At 43.8% G+C, this 19,744-nt stretch overlaps 1 protein-coding gene across 5 annotated transcripts; it reads right to left on the bottom strand.

The window, feature by feature from the left end:
* Positions 1 to 959: 959 nt before the first annotated feature.
* Positions 960 to 17,551, bottom strand: LOC148116094 (uncharacterized). 5 transcript variants are annotated; one of them, XR_015731836.1, is made up of 7 exons: positions 17,437 to 17,551; positions 16,420 to 17,006; positions 16,088 to 16,202; positions 13,097 to 13,164; positions 11,277 to 11,406; positions 7,244 to 9,663; positions 960 to 3,286 (listed from the first exon to the last, which is right to left on the bottom strand). XR_015731836.1 is itself a non-coding variant. In XM_087884845.1 (7 exons), exons 2-7 carry the CDS (start codon positions 16,831 to 16,833, stop codon positions 2,287 to 2,289), a joined length of 3,072 nt encoding a protein of 1,023 aa, XP_087740971.1. In that variant the 5' UTR covers positions 16,834 to 17,006; positions 17,437 to 17,551; the 3' UTR covers positions 2,151 to 2,286. The 5 variants fall into 5 exon arrangements, 3 of the variants coding, with proteins under 3 accessions (XP_087740971.1, XP_087740969.1, XP_087740970.1); XM_087884845.1 differs by having other exon boundaries at positions 2,151 to 2,744; positions 7,777 to 9,663; XM_087884843.1 differs by having other exon boundaries at positions 3,013 to 3,286; positions 7,723 to 9,663.
* Between the last annotated feature and the right edge of the window lie 2,193 nt (positions 17,552 to 19,744).

Below are 19,744 nucleotides of genomic sequence, written 5' to 3'. Positions count from 1 at the left end.
TACAACATAAGTAAGCAGTGTGGCCAGGCAGCTGGGAAGGCAAACAAAATTCTGAGATGCATCACCAGAGGTATCACCCTCAGCAAAAAGGAGCTCCTATCTCTCTACATAGGGCTTTAGTGAGACTCCTTTTGGAATACTGTGTCCAGTTCTGGAGACTTCACTTTAAAAAAGGTATTGATAAGATTGTGTGAGTCCAGAGATGGGCAACACGAGGGAAGGCAAGGAAAGATCACCACAAAATTAGTATAATCATCATCATCATCATCATCATCATCATTTTATTTCTATACCGCCTTTCTCCCGAAGGACTCAGGGCGGTGTACAGCCAATTTAAAAACACAGGACACAACAATGATTAAAAATTAAAATAATTAAATAGATTTGGCCGATTTAAAACCCCAAAATTTAAAATACCCCAATTTAAAATTATTATGTTGATAGCCCTGCCTGGCGGAACAACAGGGTCTTCAGTGCGCAGCGAAACACCCGGAGGTCGGAGATCTTACGTATTTCCTACGTAAGAGGAAGAGCCTATGAGTTGCATTTTCTAATTCAGCATCACTATAACCCCCTTTTCCTTATGGTTTTCTTTCTCTGTTATTACTTGCATAAAGTGAAACGGTGGAAAGGCAGACTGTGACAATAGTAAGCAAAGGAAGAAAAGCTGAAACAATAGTAAGGGATTCAGGACTAATTGCATTTCTGCCTGCAACTCTGCTCTAGTGGATATACTCCCACCGACCAGTATGCTCTCATAGAGAGGGGCTCCTCCGGGTGCCGTCGGCCAAACAATGTCGACTGTCAGCCCCTAGGGGGAGAGCCTTCTCTGTGGGGGCACCTATGATCTGGAATGAGCTCCCCCCAGAGATACGGAGGATCCCGGATCTGCGCACCTTCCGTCGCGCGCTCAAGACTTTCTTATTTCAGCAAGCCAGCCTGGCCTAAATCTTCTCCCCTTTTTAAATGCAAATTTTAATTTGTTTTTAAAATATTGGGTATTTTAAATTTGTGTCAGCCAAATTATTTAATTCATTTTATTCTATTTTAAATTTTTGTACTTATGTGTTTTATTTTGTGGCTTTTCACCGCCCTGAGTCCTTCGGGAGAAGGGCGGTATAGAAATTTAATAAAATAAAATAAAATACTCATCAGAGGGAGTTACTGGAAATGTACCACTTAAATATTGGCATCCACACATCACTTTGAGGGCAAACGATAACCTTAATCTCCATTGATACTCATCTTTCTTTTAAAACCTCCTACTTAGCAAAAAAGCACCAGAATGGATTGAGGATTCAAAATCAAAATCAGAATAGAGCTGGAAGGGAACTTGGAGCTCTTCTAGTCCAACCTCCCGCCCAAGCAGGAGACCCTACACCATTTCTGACAAATGGCAGTCCAATCTCTTCTTCAAAGCCACCAGCAATGAAGCGCCCACAACTTTCGAAGGCAAGCTCTTCCATTGGTTGATTGTTCTGTCAGAATCGCTCCTTGATAAGTTTCCATCCATTATTCCTTGTCTGGCCTTCAGGTGCCTAGGACCCCACCCTCTCTGTGGCAGCCCCTCAAATATTGGAACACTGCTATCCTGTCTCCCCTGGTCCTTCTCTTCACTAGACTAGCCATGCCCAGTTCCTATAACAGTTCTTGTTTTAGTCTTCCGGCCTTTAATCAGCTTAGCTGCTCTTCTTTGCTCTTTTTCCAAAGTTTCAACATCTTTTTTGTAATATGATGACCCAAAGAGGATGCGGTATTCCGAGTGTGGTCTTACTAAGGCTTTATAGAGCGGTAATAATACTTCATGTGATTTTGATTCTATGCCTCTGTTTATACAACCAAGGATTGTGTTCGCTTTTTTTGGCTGCTGCCGCACACAGGTGATTCATGCTTAATTGATCATCCATTCCAACTCCAAGGACCCTTCACAGTTACTATTATCCAGCCAGGTTTCAGGTAATCTGTTTTTCCTGCCCAGCTGTAAAAGCTTATTTTTCTCCACATTAAATTTCATTTTGTTGGATTCTACCTTGTCTCGTTTGGATCTGAAAGGCACAATATGCATAAATATCAAAATCTATAGAAACGTGGTGGATCAGTGATTAGAATGCAGTACTATAGGCTAATTGCCCACAGCCAGAAGTTTCACTCTGACAGGGTCATGGTTGATTCAGCTTTCATCCTTCTAAGGTGGGTAAAATGAGGACCCAGATTGCTGGAGACCATATGCTGACTTTGTAAACTGCTCAAAGAGAGCTGTAAAGCATTGTGGAGTGGAATATAAGTCTAAGTGGAATTACTATTGCTATACAGTTTCTTCTGAGCGTGGATCCTTTTATGAGAATTAAGACTACCTTTCCGAGTAAAGTCCTTTCCACACTCCAAGCATTTATACGGCTTCTCCCCTGTGTGGATCCTCTCATGGAAAATAAGATGACCTCTTTCAGAAAACATTTTTCCACACTCCAAGCATTTATATGGCTTCTCCCCTGTGTGGATCCTCTTATGGCTAATAAGACTACCTCTTAGAGCAAACATTTTTCCACACTCCAAGCATTTATACGGCTTCTCTCCTGTGTGTATCCTCTTATGGGAAATAAGATGACCTCTTTGACCAAACGTCTTTCCACACTCCATGCATTTATACGGCTTCTCCCCTGTGTGGATCCTCCTATTGGAAATAAGATTACGTCTTTCAGCAAAGGTTTTTCCACACTCCATGCATTTAAATGGCTTTTCCCCTGCCTGGATCCTTTTTGGGGAAATAAGATTACTACGTCTTCTGAACCTTTTACCAGACTCTCTGCATTTGTATACCTTCTCCCCAGTGTGAATCCCCTCATGGGAAATAAGTTGCCTGCTTGTTCCAAAACATGTTCCACATTCCAAACATTTATAAGGCTTCTCTTTTGTGTCTATCACTTTTTGAGATGTAAGGAACTTATTTCCAAGAGAAGGAATGAATGTCCCGTTGTAACTTTGTCCATTGTGTCTTCTTATAGCATCTTCTCCTTTGTTTGGCTTAAATAGTGTTCTTTTACTTGTAATTTATCTTTGATTGGCTTCACACTTTCCCCAATATATTTTTTCCTTATTTTCTCCTGTTGGGCAAGAAAGTCTTGCATCGGACCATCGGTGGAATATGAGCTTTCCTGATTCCAATCATTTGACTGGTTTCTATCATGGGTTTCTGGTTCCATTCGAATTCCAAACTTCTCCGTTCCATCTTTAGCATTGATCACTTGGAACAGTTCACAGGAATTTTGATTCTCCTGCCCATTATTACCTTCAAAGCAAAAGAGAAATGAAAATAATAACAAGGTTAGAGAAAAAATTGGATGAATTTATCAGAGGAAAGAATACTAAACATTGAAGGATATGATTTGGTTTACGGTTGGCATGCTTATCTATTATATGACAAGAGAGTGGATAAGACTTTTAAAAGTCACATATTAAGGAATGCTTTATTGCATGTCTGGAAAAAGTACCAATATTTTCACGAGTGTTTTCAGGATTGCTGTGGCTACTTGATCAGTCACAAACAGTATGGATTCAATCAAGCCATCTCCTGTTTGCAATTATCTGCAAGCCTTCCCCGCCCTAGTTAATTGCATTTTAACTCCCCATATAAGTAAGGACCTTTCCACTTGCTACTTGGGCCTAGATGCTGTTTAGGCCTATATGCAGAGCTCCTGCTGGAAGCTGGATGCAGAGCTCAGTGCAACGCTGCAGAAGGGAGGAGAACACAGATAAGGAGTCCAGACGCTGTAGCAGAGATACTCCTACGGAGGTTTGCCTTTTGCTGATTTGAAGCACGCAAGCCAACTTCTGAACTGTTGCTGCTGGACATTCTCCCTCCCAGGAACTTCAAGCTACGTTTGCTGATTGAATTGTTTTTTCTTCAGGTGACTTTTAGCTGTGAAGTTTATGCTGCTGCCCTTCTACTACCTCGATGATGTATCGACACGGAAGCTGTCGATAATGTCATGTTAGCTTTTTTCTCTTATGGACTGTTTCGGTATTGTGGAGAGGAATCTAGGGAGATAGCCTGGCTTCACATAACCGAGATAAAACTTTGTTATTAATGTGCCTTTTTAAAGCTATAGTGCTTTTTAAACATTTTGAAGTAAATTATATTTTTATACAAGACTCCTCTGTCAGTTTTATTTCAGTCCTAGTGTGTTTGCTCATGAGCTGGTTCACGGTTCGGGGACACCCCTCAACCCCATTCCCTAACAAATATAAATTAAATGATAAGTTACCAATGTGGACAGCACCCAGACACGCGATAGAGAATATAAGTCTAGAGCAAAAACAAGATGAGATTATATATAAGGAGTTTCTTTATAAAGAAAGAGGTATACTACAATTAAAATCTATGAATCAAGTAAGAGAAGAATAATTAAAACATGGTTTCAGTATGGTCAGCTGCAAGCTAGATGGAGAGAAGATCAAAAAATTGGTATTTTGCAAGAGGATGAGAACTTGGTAAAACAAATTAGAGATAAAGGCTAAACGCATATAAAAAGGTTGTATAATGCATTGGTTGAAATAGATTCAGAAACAGAGCTAGTTAAGGACTCTATGATAAAATGGGCACAAAATATTGGAGAACCAATAATGATGGAAACGTGGGAAAAAATATGGGTTAGAAATATAAGATTTACGCAAGCCCAAAATTTAAGAGAGAATTTTTATAAAATGTTTTATAGATGGCATTTAGATCCTAAAAAGCTAGCCTGTATGTATCCAAGTTTACAACCTAAGTGTTGGAGATGTGAATGTGAAGATGCTACGTATTATCATATATGGTGGACATGTAAAAAAATTAAGGCTTTTTGGATAAAAATATGGTGGATAAAAGAAAAAGATAAAATTTACCCCACAGTTCGTTTTGTTGGGTATATTTACAGACTGCATGGTTATAGAGATTAAGCTGATTTTAAATTTAATAACAGCAGCTAGACTTCTGGTGGCGCAGTACTGGAAGAAGGAAGATTTACCTACTATTGAGGAATGGACGTTAAAAGTAGTGAACCTGGCAGAGATGGCAAAAATTTCAGCGTACTTGAAAGATCATTCAACTGAAAGATATGTACTGGAGTGGAGAAGATGGATCGAGTATATTCAAAACAAGTATTAGACTAAAAAGCTTCAAATAGCCTATGAATGAAATATTTAATCTAATCTCTAGTATATGTTTATAGGTTTTTTTTTAACTATGTGGAGTTAAAGACCAAGAGAGAACTTGGAGTCTATAAAATGTTAGCATATTTTAGTTTATGATTGTTAAATGCTATACCCTGTATTTGCTCTGGGAATTCCGGGAAGGGGGGTGGGGGGAAGGGGGAGGAGGGGGGGTGAGAGGGAGGCGGGAAGAAAATGTTTGTATCTTTGATAAAACTTTTTAATTAAAAAAAAAAGAATAAAAAAAATAGCATTGATCACTTGGAACAGTTCACAGGAATTTTGATTCTCCTGCCGATTATTACCTTCAAAGCAAAGGAGAAATGAAAATGGTAACAAGGTTAGAGAAAAAGATCAAACCGTACAAAGTCAAGTGAATTTCCTTCTGAATTTTTCCAAAATTCCTTTATGTTTGCATGCTTACAGTGGTGTGATATAGACAGGATTTCTATATTCATGAGTCCTAAAAGCTTTGAAAATATCTAGAAAACATCTCTTTCTTTACAATTATCTATATATGTGCAAATCTCAATCAAAGTCTGTTTTGAGCCATGGAATAATTAGGGGAAACACCCAAGGAGGAATAAGGAGAAAACTTATTGAGGTCGGTTAATTTCAGCAGACACCTGTGAGAACTGAAACCCTTTTTAAAAAAGCTCCTTCTTTCCCGGTGTACTTTGGAGCCAGGGGTGGGTTCTAAATTTTTTTACTGCCGGTTCTGTGGGCATGGCTTATTTTGTGGGCGTGGCTTGGAGGTCATGTGACTGGGTGGGTGTGGCTAGCTGGTCATGTGACCGGGTGGCCATGGCTATGTGTATAGGGACTACTCAGAGGGCTGAAAAAAGTCATTTCTGACAGGTCCTCGCAGTTTTGACTGGTCCTCACACTTATGACCATCCTCACATTTATGCCCGTGCAGCATTCTTAACAACCATGTCACTCATTTCACAACTGCTTCTCTTCACCATGATGACAAGATAGGGCGAAAAACGTAAAATGTGAGGACAGTCGTAAGTTCAAGGACTGGTCAAAAGTGCAAGGACCAGTCAAAAATAACTTTTTCAGCCCTCTGAGTAATCCATATGCACAAAAGGATACAGCAATAGAGAGGGATGAAGGAAGGAGAAGAGAGGGAAGGAAGAGAAGGGAGGAAGGAAGGGAAGGGAAATTAGAGTAGGAGTGAGGGTAAGAGAGGGAGGAAGAGAGGAGAAGGAGAAAGGAAGAAGTAGGGAGGAGAAGAAGAGGGGGGGAAAGAGAAAGTAAGAAGGAAAGAAAAGAGAGAGGTGGTAGGTTTGAGGAGAAAGATTGCTGTACAATAAAAAAGATGAAAGGGAAGAAAGCCAACCCCAAACAAATATAAAGATATTAAGATAAAGAATGAATTGTTAAAACTTTAAAGAATAAAAGAGAACAAATAGCAATAAATAGCAATAATTAGAAACACACATACAAACATACAATGTATTTTCTTTGAACAGAGTATTTGCCGGTTCACAAATTTAAACAGTGTTTAGTCATTTCAATTAAATTTACAATTCCTATATTTCCTTTTTGCCATATTTATTCATCTATTTTTTTAAAAAACCAATATTACCTCATCTCTAATCTTAATCAAATTCAATTTTTCCCTTTTATTCTATATTATACCCCTTCCCATTGTCATCTATTTTTATATCCATCCTCACATTGGTTAATTATGTAATTATGTAATATTACAGTTGTTTAATACAAATTCAACATTTTAATATAAATCAGTTAGTTATATAACTATCTTTTTTGTATATTAATCAATATGAACATGAATATTCCAATTATTTCCATGCAATCCAATTTCTTACAAATCAATTAATTATATTTACCAATAATAATAAACCAAATAATTTCCCCCATATATTCCTCCAAACCACAACTTAACCATTTCTGCTTTCAACACAATATACAATTAATAGTATCTCAATTGTTACAATTCCCTAGTTAAATAGAGCTTTTTTTCTTTTGTGTTTTAAAATATTGAACTCTCCTCTTTTGCCCTAAATTTCCCATTGTTTGCACCTACCTTTTTTGGTGAGCAAAAAGAAAAAGAAATCTCTCCCTGCCCCATTTTGTCACGTTGCAGCAGAGCCTGCTTTACTTTCAGTTTCGCTTTTTCCCTACCATAGCTACTCATTTGTTTTCTTTTAACACTGATCAGCTGTAGGGTGGCCCTTTGAAGCTGGCGGCAAGAGTTTAAAGTTTTTTTCCCTCTAGCCATCAGCTGGGACTCAGGAGACAGCAATAGATTGGGAGTGGGGCCAAATAAAGGGTAAGAATAATGCGGGGGAGTGGAGGGGCAAGGGGGGAGAACCAGTTCGGTGATGTCATATCGTCACCGCTACCGGATCGCGAAAACCGGTGCGAACCGGGAACAACTGCTTGGAGCAGGTACTCCACCGCGTCTGTCTGACAGGCAAGACTCCCGCTCGGCCCGTTCCTTGATCCCATTGATGAGACTTTGGAGCGAAGGAGCGTGGATCCTTTTATGAGAAGTAGGACTACCTTTCTGAGCAAAGGCCTTTCCACACTCCATTCATTTATATGGTTTCTCCCTTGTGTGGATTGTCTTATGGCGAATAACATGACCTCTTCGAGCAAAGGCCTTTCCACATTCCATGCATTTAAATGGTTTCTCCCCTGTGTGGATTGTTGTATGGCGAATAAGATGACCTCTTTGACCAAAGGTTTTTCCACACTCCATGCATTTAAATGGTTTCTCCCCTGTGTGGATCGTCTTATGGCGAATAAGATGACCTCTTTGAGCAAAGATCTTTCCACATTCCATGCATTTATACGGTTTCTCCCCTGTGTGGATCCTCTTATGGGAAATAAGATGAGCTCTTTGACCAAAGGTCTTTCCACATTCCATGCATTTAAATGGCATTTCCCCTGTGTGGAACATTTTGTGGAGACTAAGTCCATTTCTATAAGCAAAGGTCTTTCCACATTCCATGCATTTATACGGCTTCTCTCCTGTGTGCAGCATTTTGTGTGCTCGTTGGACACTGCTCTGAGCAAAGGTTTTTCCGCACTCCATGCATTTAAATGGCTTTTCCCCTGCGTGGATACTCTTATGGGAAACAAGATGACCTCTTCGAGCAAAGGTTTTTCCACACTCCATGCATTTAAATGGCTTTTCCCCTGTGTGGATCCTCTTATGGGAAACTAGATTACCTCTTCGAGCAAAGCTCTTTCCACATTCCATGCATTTATATGGTTTCTCCCCTGTGTGGAGCCTTTCGTGTGCTCTTAGGACAGAGCTCTGAACAAAAGTTTTTCCACACTCCATGCATTTAAATGGCTTTTCCCCTGTATGGATCATTTTGTGGAGAGTAAGTCCATTTCTATGAGTAAAGGTTTTTCCACATTCCATGCATTTATACGGCTTCTCCCCTGTGTGGATCCTCTCATGGGAAACTAGATTACCTCTTCGAGCAAAACTCTTTCCACATTCCATGCATTTATACAGTTTCTCCCCTGTGTGGAGCCTTTCGTGTGCTCTTAGGACAGAGCTCTGAGCAAAGGTCTTTCCACACTCCATGCATTTAAATGGCTTTTCCCCTGTGTGGATCATCTTATGGTGAATAAGATGAACTCTTTGAGCAAAGGTCTTTCCACACTCCATGCATTTATATGGTTTCTCCCCTGTGTGGAGCCTTTCATGTACTCTTAGGACATAGCTCTGAGCAAAAGTCTTTCCACACTCCATGCATTTAAATGGCTTTTCCCCTGTGTGGATCCTCCTATGGTGAATAAGATGAACTCTTTGAGCAAAGGTCTTTCCACATTCCATGCATTTATACGGCTTCTCCCCTGTGTGGAGCCTTTCGTGTACTCTTAGGACACTGCTCTGAGCAAAGGTCTTTCCACACTCCATGCATTTATACGGTTTATCTACTGAGTGGATCCTTTTATGGGAAATAAGATTACTACGTCTTCTGAACCGGTTACCAGACTCTCTGTATTTGTATACCTTCTCCCCAGTGTGAATCCCTTCATGGGAAGTAAGTTGCCTGCTTGTTCTAAAACATGTTCCACATTCCAAACATTTGTAAGGCTTCTGTTTTGTGTCTATCACTTTTTGAGATGTAAGGAACTTATTTCCAAGAGAAGGCATGAATGTCCCATTGTAACGTTGTCTGTTGTGTCTCCTTAAAGCATTTTCTGCTTTGTTTTGGCTTAAATAGTGTTCTTTTACTTGTAATTTATCTTTGATTGGCTTCACACTTTCCCCAATATGTTTTTTCCTTATTTTCTCCTGTTGGGCAAGAAAGTCTTGCATCGGAGCATCGGTGGAAGATGAGCTTTCCTGATTCCAATCATTTGACTCTTTTCTCTCATGGGTTTCTAATTCCATTCGAATTCCAAACTTCTCCATTCCATCTTTAGCATTGATCACTTGGAACAGTTCACAGGAATCGTGATTCTCCTGCCCATTATTACCTTCAAAGCAAAAGAGAAATGAAAACGGTAACAAGGTTAGAGAAAAGGATCAAACCGTAAAAAGTCAAGTGAATTTCCTTCTGAATGTTTCCAAAATTCCTTTATGTTTTATGTTTGCATGCTTACAGTGGTGATATAGACAGGATGATTTCTATATTCATGAGTTCTGAAAGCTTTGAAAATATCTAGAAAACATCTCTTTCTTTACAATTATCTATATATGTGCAAATCTCAATCAAAGTCTGTTTTGAGTCATGGAATAATCAGGGGAAACACCCAAGGAGGAATAAGGAGAAAACGTAAGATTTATTGAGGTGGGTTAATTTCAGCAGACACCTGTGAGAACAGAAACCATTTTAAAAAAAGCTCTTTCTTCCCCGGTGTACCTTGGAGCAGGTACTCCACCGCGTCTGTCTGGCAGGCAGGACTCCCGCTTGGCCCGTTCCTTGATCCCAACGATGAGACTTTGGAGCGAAGTCCCTTGATTGAAGCCTCCCATTGGCATGTAAATGCTCATCGCGCATAGACTGGAAAGGTTGGGAGGCTTCAACAATGGCTATTTTGCTGCCCCAAAGTCTCATCGGCTTCCAAGGGTTCTTTGGCCAGATCTGTTACAATCTTCTGATTGCAGAGAACAGAGGCCTAAACAACTTTAGTGCGAGATCACACAAGACGAGAAGTGCAAGATCTCACACTAATGATCTTGCGGGATCTCAGGCTGCAGTACTTTAGTCCTGTGTTTCCTACAAACTGAGGTCTGCACGAGATCCACGGCAAAAGTCTTTGAAAACAAAGAGGCCTCCCCTTTGTTTCCAAAGCATTTTGCCCTGGATCTTGTGCAGCCCTTGGTGAGCAGAGAACAGAGGCCTAAAGCAGTGTAGTGCGAGATCATGTGAGATCAGTAGTGCCAGATTTCCCACTATTGATCTGTGTATCTCTCACTACTTTAGGCCTCTTTTTTCTGCAAATGCACCCAAACAGGCAAAGGAACCGACGGCTCGCTATGTCCTCGTAACGTAAGTCCGAGCAGGGTGGGGTGGAGGTGCAGGTAGGATGATAGTTGTTGCAACGCCTCTGCTGCCATTTGTAAGTGTGAATGACGGCTGTGGTGCTGTAACATTTGTTATTTCAGGACTGGAAGAGGGCTAGATCGTAACTTGGTATGGTTGCTTAGTGAACTGTGGTAACTCGGAGATCACCTGTATCCTAGGATGCTCTGAGTCACATTTCATGAGGCCTTTGTTCCTGAATTGGATTGGGAGAATGCTCTTCTATGGCCCAAGCATGAAAGTTCTGTTCCCACACAATTTGGGGGGGTTTCAGAGAAAAAATGACAAACACATTCTTCTCACATGATCTCCAGAGGACACATAAAAGCACACCCCGTTCGTCTTATCTTCCACAGATAAGTTCAAATAGAAATGGAAAATACAGATAAGGAATGCTCCAAAAGGACCTCAGAGACACTGACTCTTTCCTTCCTTGGGGTACGAGAAGGCCAGATACTTTCCTTCTCCCTCCCAGGAGACGATATCTGATTAGTGATTTTTTAATAAAAAGTAACAATAATCTGTCTTCTTGAACTCTCCGATTTGGGACAAGAAAACTCTTACCGAGAGAGACCACGTTCCTATGGTTTTCAAGCATGACTTCCGAATGCAGCGCTTTCTGGTCAGGATCCAGCTGAGACCATTCCTCCTCAGAGAAATACACAGCCACCTCCTCGAAGGACACAAGTCTCTCCTGAACACGGGAAAAAGAACAGAACAGGAGGATTAGCAAGAGCTGTTCATCTTCATCAATGATTTAGACAAGGGGATAGAAGGGGAACTCATCAAATTTGCAGACAAGACCAAATTGGCAGGAATATCAACACTGCACAAAATAGGCTCAAGATATAGAAGGATTGACAGATTGGCACTTCTAACAAAATGAACTTCAATGGTGAGAAATGTAATGTGCTACATTTAGGAAAGAAAAACCAAATGCACTGCCATAGGATAGGTGATGCCTGGCTCAAAAGTAGTAAGTGGAACAGGGATCTTGGAGTCCTAGTGGACAATCACTTAAACATGAGCCAGCAGTGTGCTACAGTTGCCCAAAAACACCCAACAGAATCATAGGTTGCATTAAGAGAGGGATAGAATCAAGATCACACTTAGGAACTTTGCATCCAGTATTATTTGCCATGATGTAACAAAGATCTTGTGACTCTAGAAAGAGTGCAAGGAAGAGCAACTGAGACGATGAGGGGACTGGAGGCTAAAACATACAATGAACGGGTGCAGGAACTGGGCATGGCTAATCTAGTGAAGAGACGGACCAGGGGAGACAGGGTAGCAGTGCTCCAATATTTGAGGGGCAGAGAGGAGGGGGTCAAGCTATTTTCCAAAGCACCTGAAGGCCAGTCAAGGAATAATGGATGGAAACTCAACAAGGAGAAATTCAACCTGAAAATAAGGAGACGTTTTCTTACAGTGAAAGCAATGAACCAATGGAACAGAAGTTTCATGGGAGCTTCATCACTGGGAGCTTTCAAGAAAAGACTAGACTGCCAAAATCCGGGGTATCTACGAGACCGCCTTCTGCCGCCAATAGCCTCCCACCGGCCAGTTCGCGCGCACAAAGAGGGCCTCTGTCGGCTGGCGACCCCCAGGGGGAGAGCCTTCTCTGTGGCGGCACCTGCCCTCTGGAACGACCTACCCCCAGAGATACGCACGATACCAGACCTCCGGACTTTTCGTTGGGCCCTGAAAACACATCTGTTTCATCTAGCCAGCCTGGCTTGATCCCATCCCTTCGGTTTTAATTTGTAATTTGTAATTGGTTTTAACTGGGCTGTTTTATATTTGATAGCCAAAATTATTTAAAAAATAAGTATTTTTTAAACTGTTTTTAAATTTTGTATGTTACGTTTTATCATGGCTGTTCACCGCCCTGAGTCCTATTGGAGAAGGGCGGTATACAAATTAAATTAAATTAAATTAAATTAATTAATTAATTAATTAAATAAATAAATAAATAAATAAATAAAATGTCAGAAATGGTGTAGGGAGGTTGGACTAGATGACCTACAAGGTCCCTCCCAACTCTGTTAATCTGTACCTTAGGAGGTTGATAAATTACAAAAAGAAAGGTGGTCTAGCAATTCCTGCCACTGTGATACATTTATTTCTAATTCTCGAAGGACTTTAACAGAAGTGCTTCTTGTAAAGGCAAATTTGGAGGAGCACCTAGCAGAACAAGACAACCAGAGGAAGCTATGCTGGCTGACAGCAACTTCAACCTGCTATTCTGCTCTCCATGTTGTGGAAGGACACAAAAATAACCCAGTCCAAACAAGTGGGGGGGGGAAGAAGGAGAGAGAACTCTGTACACCCACTTCACTTCCTGAAGGCGAGAATACAAGTCTAATAACTTTTCCTTTTCTTACTTGATTTAGAGGTTCAGCCACTGTTTGATCGCCGTCATAAAAACCAGAAAATTTCATTCTTTGTTTCTCTGTAAGGAATAAATAATTTCAAAATAATTAACAAAATATTTATTTTATTGATTTTTTTAGACAATTTATATGCCGCCTATTCGCACATGACGACTCAAGGTGGCTTACAAAATATTAAACCAATATTAAAATAAGAAAACTAATAAAAGGAGAATTATACAATACATTAAAATAATAAAATCACCCCCATCCCCTGCCCCGGAAAAAACATCTCACAGGAGCCGCTTAATGGGCTCAATCCCGTTCTGGGTTTCCCAGGCCCCCTGGCAGAACCAGGTCTTCAATGCCTTCTGGAAGAGTGCTACTGTGGGGGGCATTCTAATCTCTGGGGGGATGATTGTCCAGACAAAGGGAGCCGCCACGGAGAAAACCCTTCTTCTGGGTCTCACCAGGTGTGTCTTCATAGGGGATGGCAGCCGCAACATTCCCTGCCTCCGCACTCTGGTGTGTCGGGCAGATGTAACTAGTAAGAGACGGTCCCTCAGATAACCTAGTCCCCAGCCATGGAGGGCTTTATAGGTGACAACCAGCACCTTGAATTGCACCAGGAAGGAAATTGGCAGCCAATGAAGCTCCTGCAGGTGAGGTGTTACTTGTGCACACCAGGGTCTGCAGAAAACAATGCGGCCCGCTGCATTTTGCACCAACTGAAGCTTCCACATGCTCGTCAAGGACAGCCCCTTGTAGAGCGTGTTGCAATAGTCAAGACGGGAAGTGATTAGGGCATGCGTGACTGTTGTCGATCCAGGAAGGGCTGTTTCTGTCGCACAACCCATAGTTACGCAAAGACCCTCTTGCACACAATCGCCACCTGCTTTTCGAGCAGGGGTTGTGAGTCCAGGAGGACCCACAGATTACGCACAGGGTATGTTTGGGGTAGTGTCACCTCATCCAAGACCAGAAGTGGCAATTCTCCCCTGGCCAACGAACCCCAAACCCAGAGCCACTCCATCTTGCCAGGCTTTAGTTTCAACCCATTGCTCCCCATCAGCTGTTCTGTCCCCGTCTCACACATGCACACAAACAGTCAGCCAGGGGTTAAATAAAACTTGCAGACAACAAATTCCTTCGATATGAGGATTGGCAGCAACCCAGTAGCTGCTTGCCAAGAATTTTACTCATAGAGGGATGGGTTGTTCCTCCGCCAGATAAACCAAAACAATATACACACAGTCAAAGAATTGTCAAGTCCAGTCCGTATTAAATCCAAGGCAGATAACATTGTTTCAAAGATACAATGTGATTCGCTAGTAGTTTAGTTTTGTCCGTCACAGAGTCTGAATGGCCACCTCACCCCCTTTTATCCCCTGTGGGGTGAGGTCCAGTGACCCAGCTTAATCTCTGGCACGCCTCCTTTTCTGCTGCGTGCACTTGTCTCTCCGACGCTGGTGTGGAGCCAGCCAAGACTTATCTCCGTCACTGTCCGACTGCGAGGAGATACCTGGCTCCTGGCCAATCTCTTCTCCTTCGGGAGACACCTGAGGCATTGACAGAGAGGAGGGTCCTGGAGAGGGAGGCCTGGCCTCTACTTCATGTTCGGAGCCTTCTCCCTCCTATAAGTCGGCCTCGGGGGTCAGAGTCACAACATCAGCTCCTAACAGCCTCCAGGCACTGCGATAGGGAGGACATGGCATTGCTTAACCCACCACAGGCCAAGACATACAGCTCAGTATCATCATCATATTGGTGATATCTCAGGCCATACTGACAGATGATCTCAATGGCTGCAGAGGAAGGAAGTGAGGCAGATAGCACAAGGCCTCCCACTCCCATCATGCGAAGCCGTCCCAGGAGAATACCATGGTTGATGGTATCGAAAGCCACCGAGAGGTCAAGTAGAGCAAGGATGGATGCCCCACTCACATCCCGCTCTCGCCAGAGATCATACAAAAGCGCGGCCAATGACGATTCTGTCCCAAATCCAGGCCTGAATCTTGACTGGCAGGGGTCCCACCTGTCAATGACTCCTTCAGCTTCAACCACAACAATACACAAGCACACAATAGATACAAAGTTATGGTAAACTGCGCTAAACTTGATTGCAGAAAATATGACTTCAGTAACAGAGCCACTAATGCCTGGAATGCACTACCGGACTTTGTGGTTTCTTTCCCTAACCCCCAAACATTAACCTTAGACCATCTACTGTCGATCTGACCCCATTCCTAAGAGGTCTCTAAGGCAAGTGCATAAGCGCACCAGCTCCCCAAAAAGGGAATATTGGAGACAGGTTGGAAATTATATATATACACATACACACACACACACAAAAGTTTTGGTGCACCAGCCTGAAGATGACGAGTGGGACCTCGTCGAAACGTCACCAAAATACTCTCAAATAACCTCTGGAGCTGCGGCATAACCACCTTCTCACCCAACTTCCCAAAAAGGGAAGATTGGAGACAGGTTGGAAATTAAGAAGAGGGTGGACCACAGACTCCTTCAAATGCTGGGGCACTGCCCCCTCCTATAGGGAAGCATTAATGACCGCCTGTCATCTCCCGGGAAGCTTTCCCAAGCCAGGTGGGGCATGGGTCTAAAACACAGGTGCTTGCACCCACCCATACTCCCTAAGATCCTGTCCACTTCCTCAGGAGCAACAGGGTCAAACCGTTCCCAGATATCAGAGCAAGAACCTGTCTCAGAGGCTTCCACCGGACCAGCAACCACGCCGGCATCCAACTGGGAACAAAGTCGAGCGATTTTGACTTCCAGAAAAATCAAAAATACCTCAGCATGCCCCTTCAGGTGGACCTCAATCTCCTCCTTCCACAGGAGGAGGAGGTTCACCTGAAGAGGGTCACTGGGCAATTATCTGTAGATGCAATTAGTGTGGAGAAGTATAAATAGGAGAAGGTATTGTATAGAAAAGAAGAGAGAGCGAAGGTAAGACAGATGGGTAATCGGAGGATCTTCAGTTACCTCCTAAGGTGTCCTGACTTTGATCCTTCCAAAGAATCCTCCTGAAAAATAGCTCCTGGGGAGGATTTGATGGGTTCTTCTTTCCCTCAGGATCTCTGATTTCCACAGTGCAGCACTTCCAATAGGAGGAAGGAAGAAACAGAATTAATGTACATCACACGACGTAAAGTGGATTCCTATATTCGGAACACAACCTCAAAGACCCAATATCCATCAATGTGGTTATGTGAGAAATGTGAGAAAATAATGGAACAATGTCTCACTGTCAGAGAGGTTTGCGAAGGAGGGGTGAAGTATTCAAACAGATTCTCTATTCTCTATTGAACTCTTACCTGCAACTCGATTTGCTCCTTCTGCTCCTCCACCTGGCTCAGGAGGAAGCCTTCCACCAGAGCCACCGCCTGGGAGCTGGTCTCTGCTCCATACTCCCGCACCCAGCTCTCCATCTCTGGGGGCAGAAGAGCCAGGAACTGCTCCAGAACTACCAGGTCCAGCATCTGGGCTTTGGTGTGCTTTTCTGGTCTCAGCCATCGCCTGCAAAAGCCATGGAGTCGGCTGCAAAGTCCTCGGGGACACTCAGCCTCCCAGTATTGGATGGACGTCCAGGGATGAACTTCTGAAGGGAGGAGGGTTTCCTCCTCCAGGATCTTCTGCCTGGTTCTTGTCCAGAGCTTCCCCCACTTCCCAGGCTGAGCAGCTGAAGGGCCTTTTCCGCTTCCCTCCTTTCCAAAAGGTTGTGCCTCCATCCTTTCTCTGTCCTGCAGAGCAACTGCAAACGGGTCTCCAGATGCCTTTTCCTTCACGGGACCATTTCTGGGGCTGCAGGACTGATCCCTGCAAGGGATTCCGCTCTTTTTCTTCTTCCCCCAAGAGAAAAGTTTGCCTTGCAAAGACCACAAATGGCTTCCAGTTTCTGTATCTGAGATGGGAAGAAAAAATGAATATTAAGAATTAGAAAGTGGAATTCAGCCAATGAGCGACCTTCCCCCAACCTCCCCGGAGCCCCAAGAGGCTCATCCCAGCGCAGGACTGAGGTGCCCCCGAGCAGGGCCGGGACAGCTGGAGAGGCCGCCCCGCTTCTCTCCCCTCCGGAGACAGGGAGCCTGGTGCGAATCCTGCCTCCTCCTCGCCCGGCTTCTCTCCCCTCCTGCTGGGCCTCCGCAAGGCCGACCCTCCCTTCCCCCCACTCGGGCTCTTCCTCAGACAGGGGGCGGGAAGGGAGCCCCTGTTCCCCCTGCATGAAGAGGGTGGCTGGGGAGCATGGGACCCGGGGTGGAAGCCGGAGGAGGGCCAGGCGAGGGTCTCTCCCTCCTCCGTCTCCCTTTGCCCGGGAAGAGCCCCCAACTCACCCGGGGAACGTCTGGATCTTCCCCCGCCAGACTCTCCCGCAGCCTCTCCGCCTCCTGTGGAACCCCAGGGGTTAAGGAGAGCGAGTGCGGAGGCCTAGAGCGGCAAGTGTTTGTGATGTCATTTCCTTCCCAGCCTCCTATGGAAAGGCAGCTGTGACGTTCGCCCTCCGCTGGACCAATGGGGAAGCGCATGACGTTACCTTCTTTTAGCAGAGGGCTCCCCCTGGTGGATTAGGGGCAAAGTGCCAGGATTGTAGAAAGGGCGGGAAAGAGGAGCGCGTCTGAGGGGAAGGGAGAGGGCAGGGATGATGGGCTTGGGAATAGGAGAAAGGCCCCTCTCCATTGCTCCCTGATAGAGAAAGGCTTCAACGTCTCCAGAGGCGGTACTTTCTCTATCTTCCTCTCCTATCCTGTCCAGGAACCGTCTGTGGAGCTGGAGAAAAATCTCTCTGGAGGATTTAAAGTCGTTTCCCTCAAGGACAGCCGCCCTGAAGGTTCCGCAGAGATTGTGGGAGGCCTCCAAAGGGTCCAAATCCTGTCAGAAACAGCTGGGCGGTCAGAAGAGGAGGACCAGGAGCCTCTGTGGGAAAGACAGCTGGTGTCTTGTGGTTGTTGGGAACTTCCGCCTGAAGGGGAGGCAGATGGGACACAGGCAGGAAGGCCACAATCAGGAAAATGATTTTAATTAATTTATTTTTTATTTCTCTAATTCAATACATGTAGCTGCCCTTCCCAAACTATTTGCTCAGCCTCTCAGCAAAGGGGGGAGGAGAAAGGAAAGGGACCCCTCCGGTCTCTTCTGATGAAAGAAAAGGAAGATCCTGAAAAAGGAATAGAAAGCTAAACTATGATGAGGAAAAACCATTTTTACATAGGGATTGAGTAGGAAATTCACCTCAAGAAATGTGAAGGAAGCTTAAGCGCCTTGAAGAATTTAAGGCAAGGATATATTATTAGACCATAAATGAAAAGAGAGAAAGAAAAGGAAAAAGGAAAAGCAGACCAAGAAAAGGTGAAGGCTCCATTTCTATGAAAACATTCAAGCAGATTTGGAGTCAACAATGACATACAGAGGTTAGCTACAGTGAGCAAAACAAAATCTAAAAGTATGGAAAAGTGGTTAAAAATCCATTTCAAAAAATGGAAGTAACGTCTGATTTTCCTTTCTGTATCTATTTCTTTTTTTCTCCAGTTTGACATAAAATATTTAATAAGGATATTTGAAAAAACAGCTTCAACCAACCAACCAGCAGCTGAAATATGCCCCCCCCAAGGTCATCCATACACTTTAGTGGGTTAGTAAGTTTTAATGCAACAAAGAAAATTTTATGCATGTTTAGCAAGTACTTAATTTAGTTACTTAATTTTAGGTTATCTTAACGTTATGACACACCATAAAAAGACAAGAGGATGGTGCTAATACTTGAAAAATATTTTTCCCTATGCATTTGTTTCATCTTACAAGATGTTCACCCTGAAGCTATTCGCACACACTCTACATTGACATCTGTCATTATTCCACCACATCATAAGAAAAAGGTTTCCCGCTTCTGCATTCATCCTGGTTGACTCAGATCTTATGCAAGGCACGAGCACTGCCTAGTGAGTGGGTGGGGTTCTTCTGGGGTGGGGGACCTCATGCTGGGACTTTCAAGGGAGTCTTGCAAAGGCCTCATCCAGTCTTTGGAATCCTAGCAAGGGGCGGGGGAAGGCCGTGGCCCCATGTTCCCCTGCCGTCCCTTTGCATCCATCTACGGGGTGGGGGTGGGGGAGGGTATGACAAGAGTTTCAGACCATCCATGTTGCTTCCCCCTCCCTAGAAGAAACACAGCATCATCCCCAGGAAGGAGGAGATGTGGGGGAGCACTCCATCTCCCCCCCTCCTCATTGCCAGAATGGGAGGAGAGGGAAGGCTTGGATTACAAAAGGCAAGCAGGACTCCTCTCTGCCCCCAAAATGCAGGGTGGGGGAAGCCGCACAGGTATTTCTGCTATTTATGGTGGGTCAGAAAACCTCGGCTGCCTCTTTGCCAGAAGGGCTCAAAAGGCAGAAGCTTTTGGGAGGGGTGGGCACGACAGTGACTCCATGTGATTGGGGGAGTGACACTCCCACTCCAGGTAGGATCCGAAGGGGGCAAAAAGAAGTCCATACTCTCCTCCGGGGCAGCCATGACCCCCCCCCTTTGATCTGCCCCCAAGACAGACACAGACTTCAGAGAAAACTGCAGAAAAAACAATGGCTACCAATCTGCCTTTCATTGAGGACCTGTATACTGCACGAGTCAAAAGAGGGTTGTGAAAATATTTAG

The sequence above is a fragment of the Pantherophis guttatus genome, chromosome 2 (assembly GCF_059756535.1).
Source record: "Pantherophis guttatus breed Tessera chromosome 2, ASM5975653v1, whole genome shotgun sequence".
NCBI lineage: Eukaryota > Metazoa > Chordata > Lepidosauria > Squamata > Colubridae > Pantherophis > Pantherophis guttatus.
Note: the sequence above shows the minus strand (reverse complement) of the source record. Positions and strands in the feature narration are given on the sequence as shown.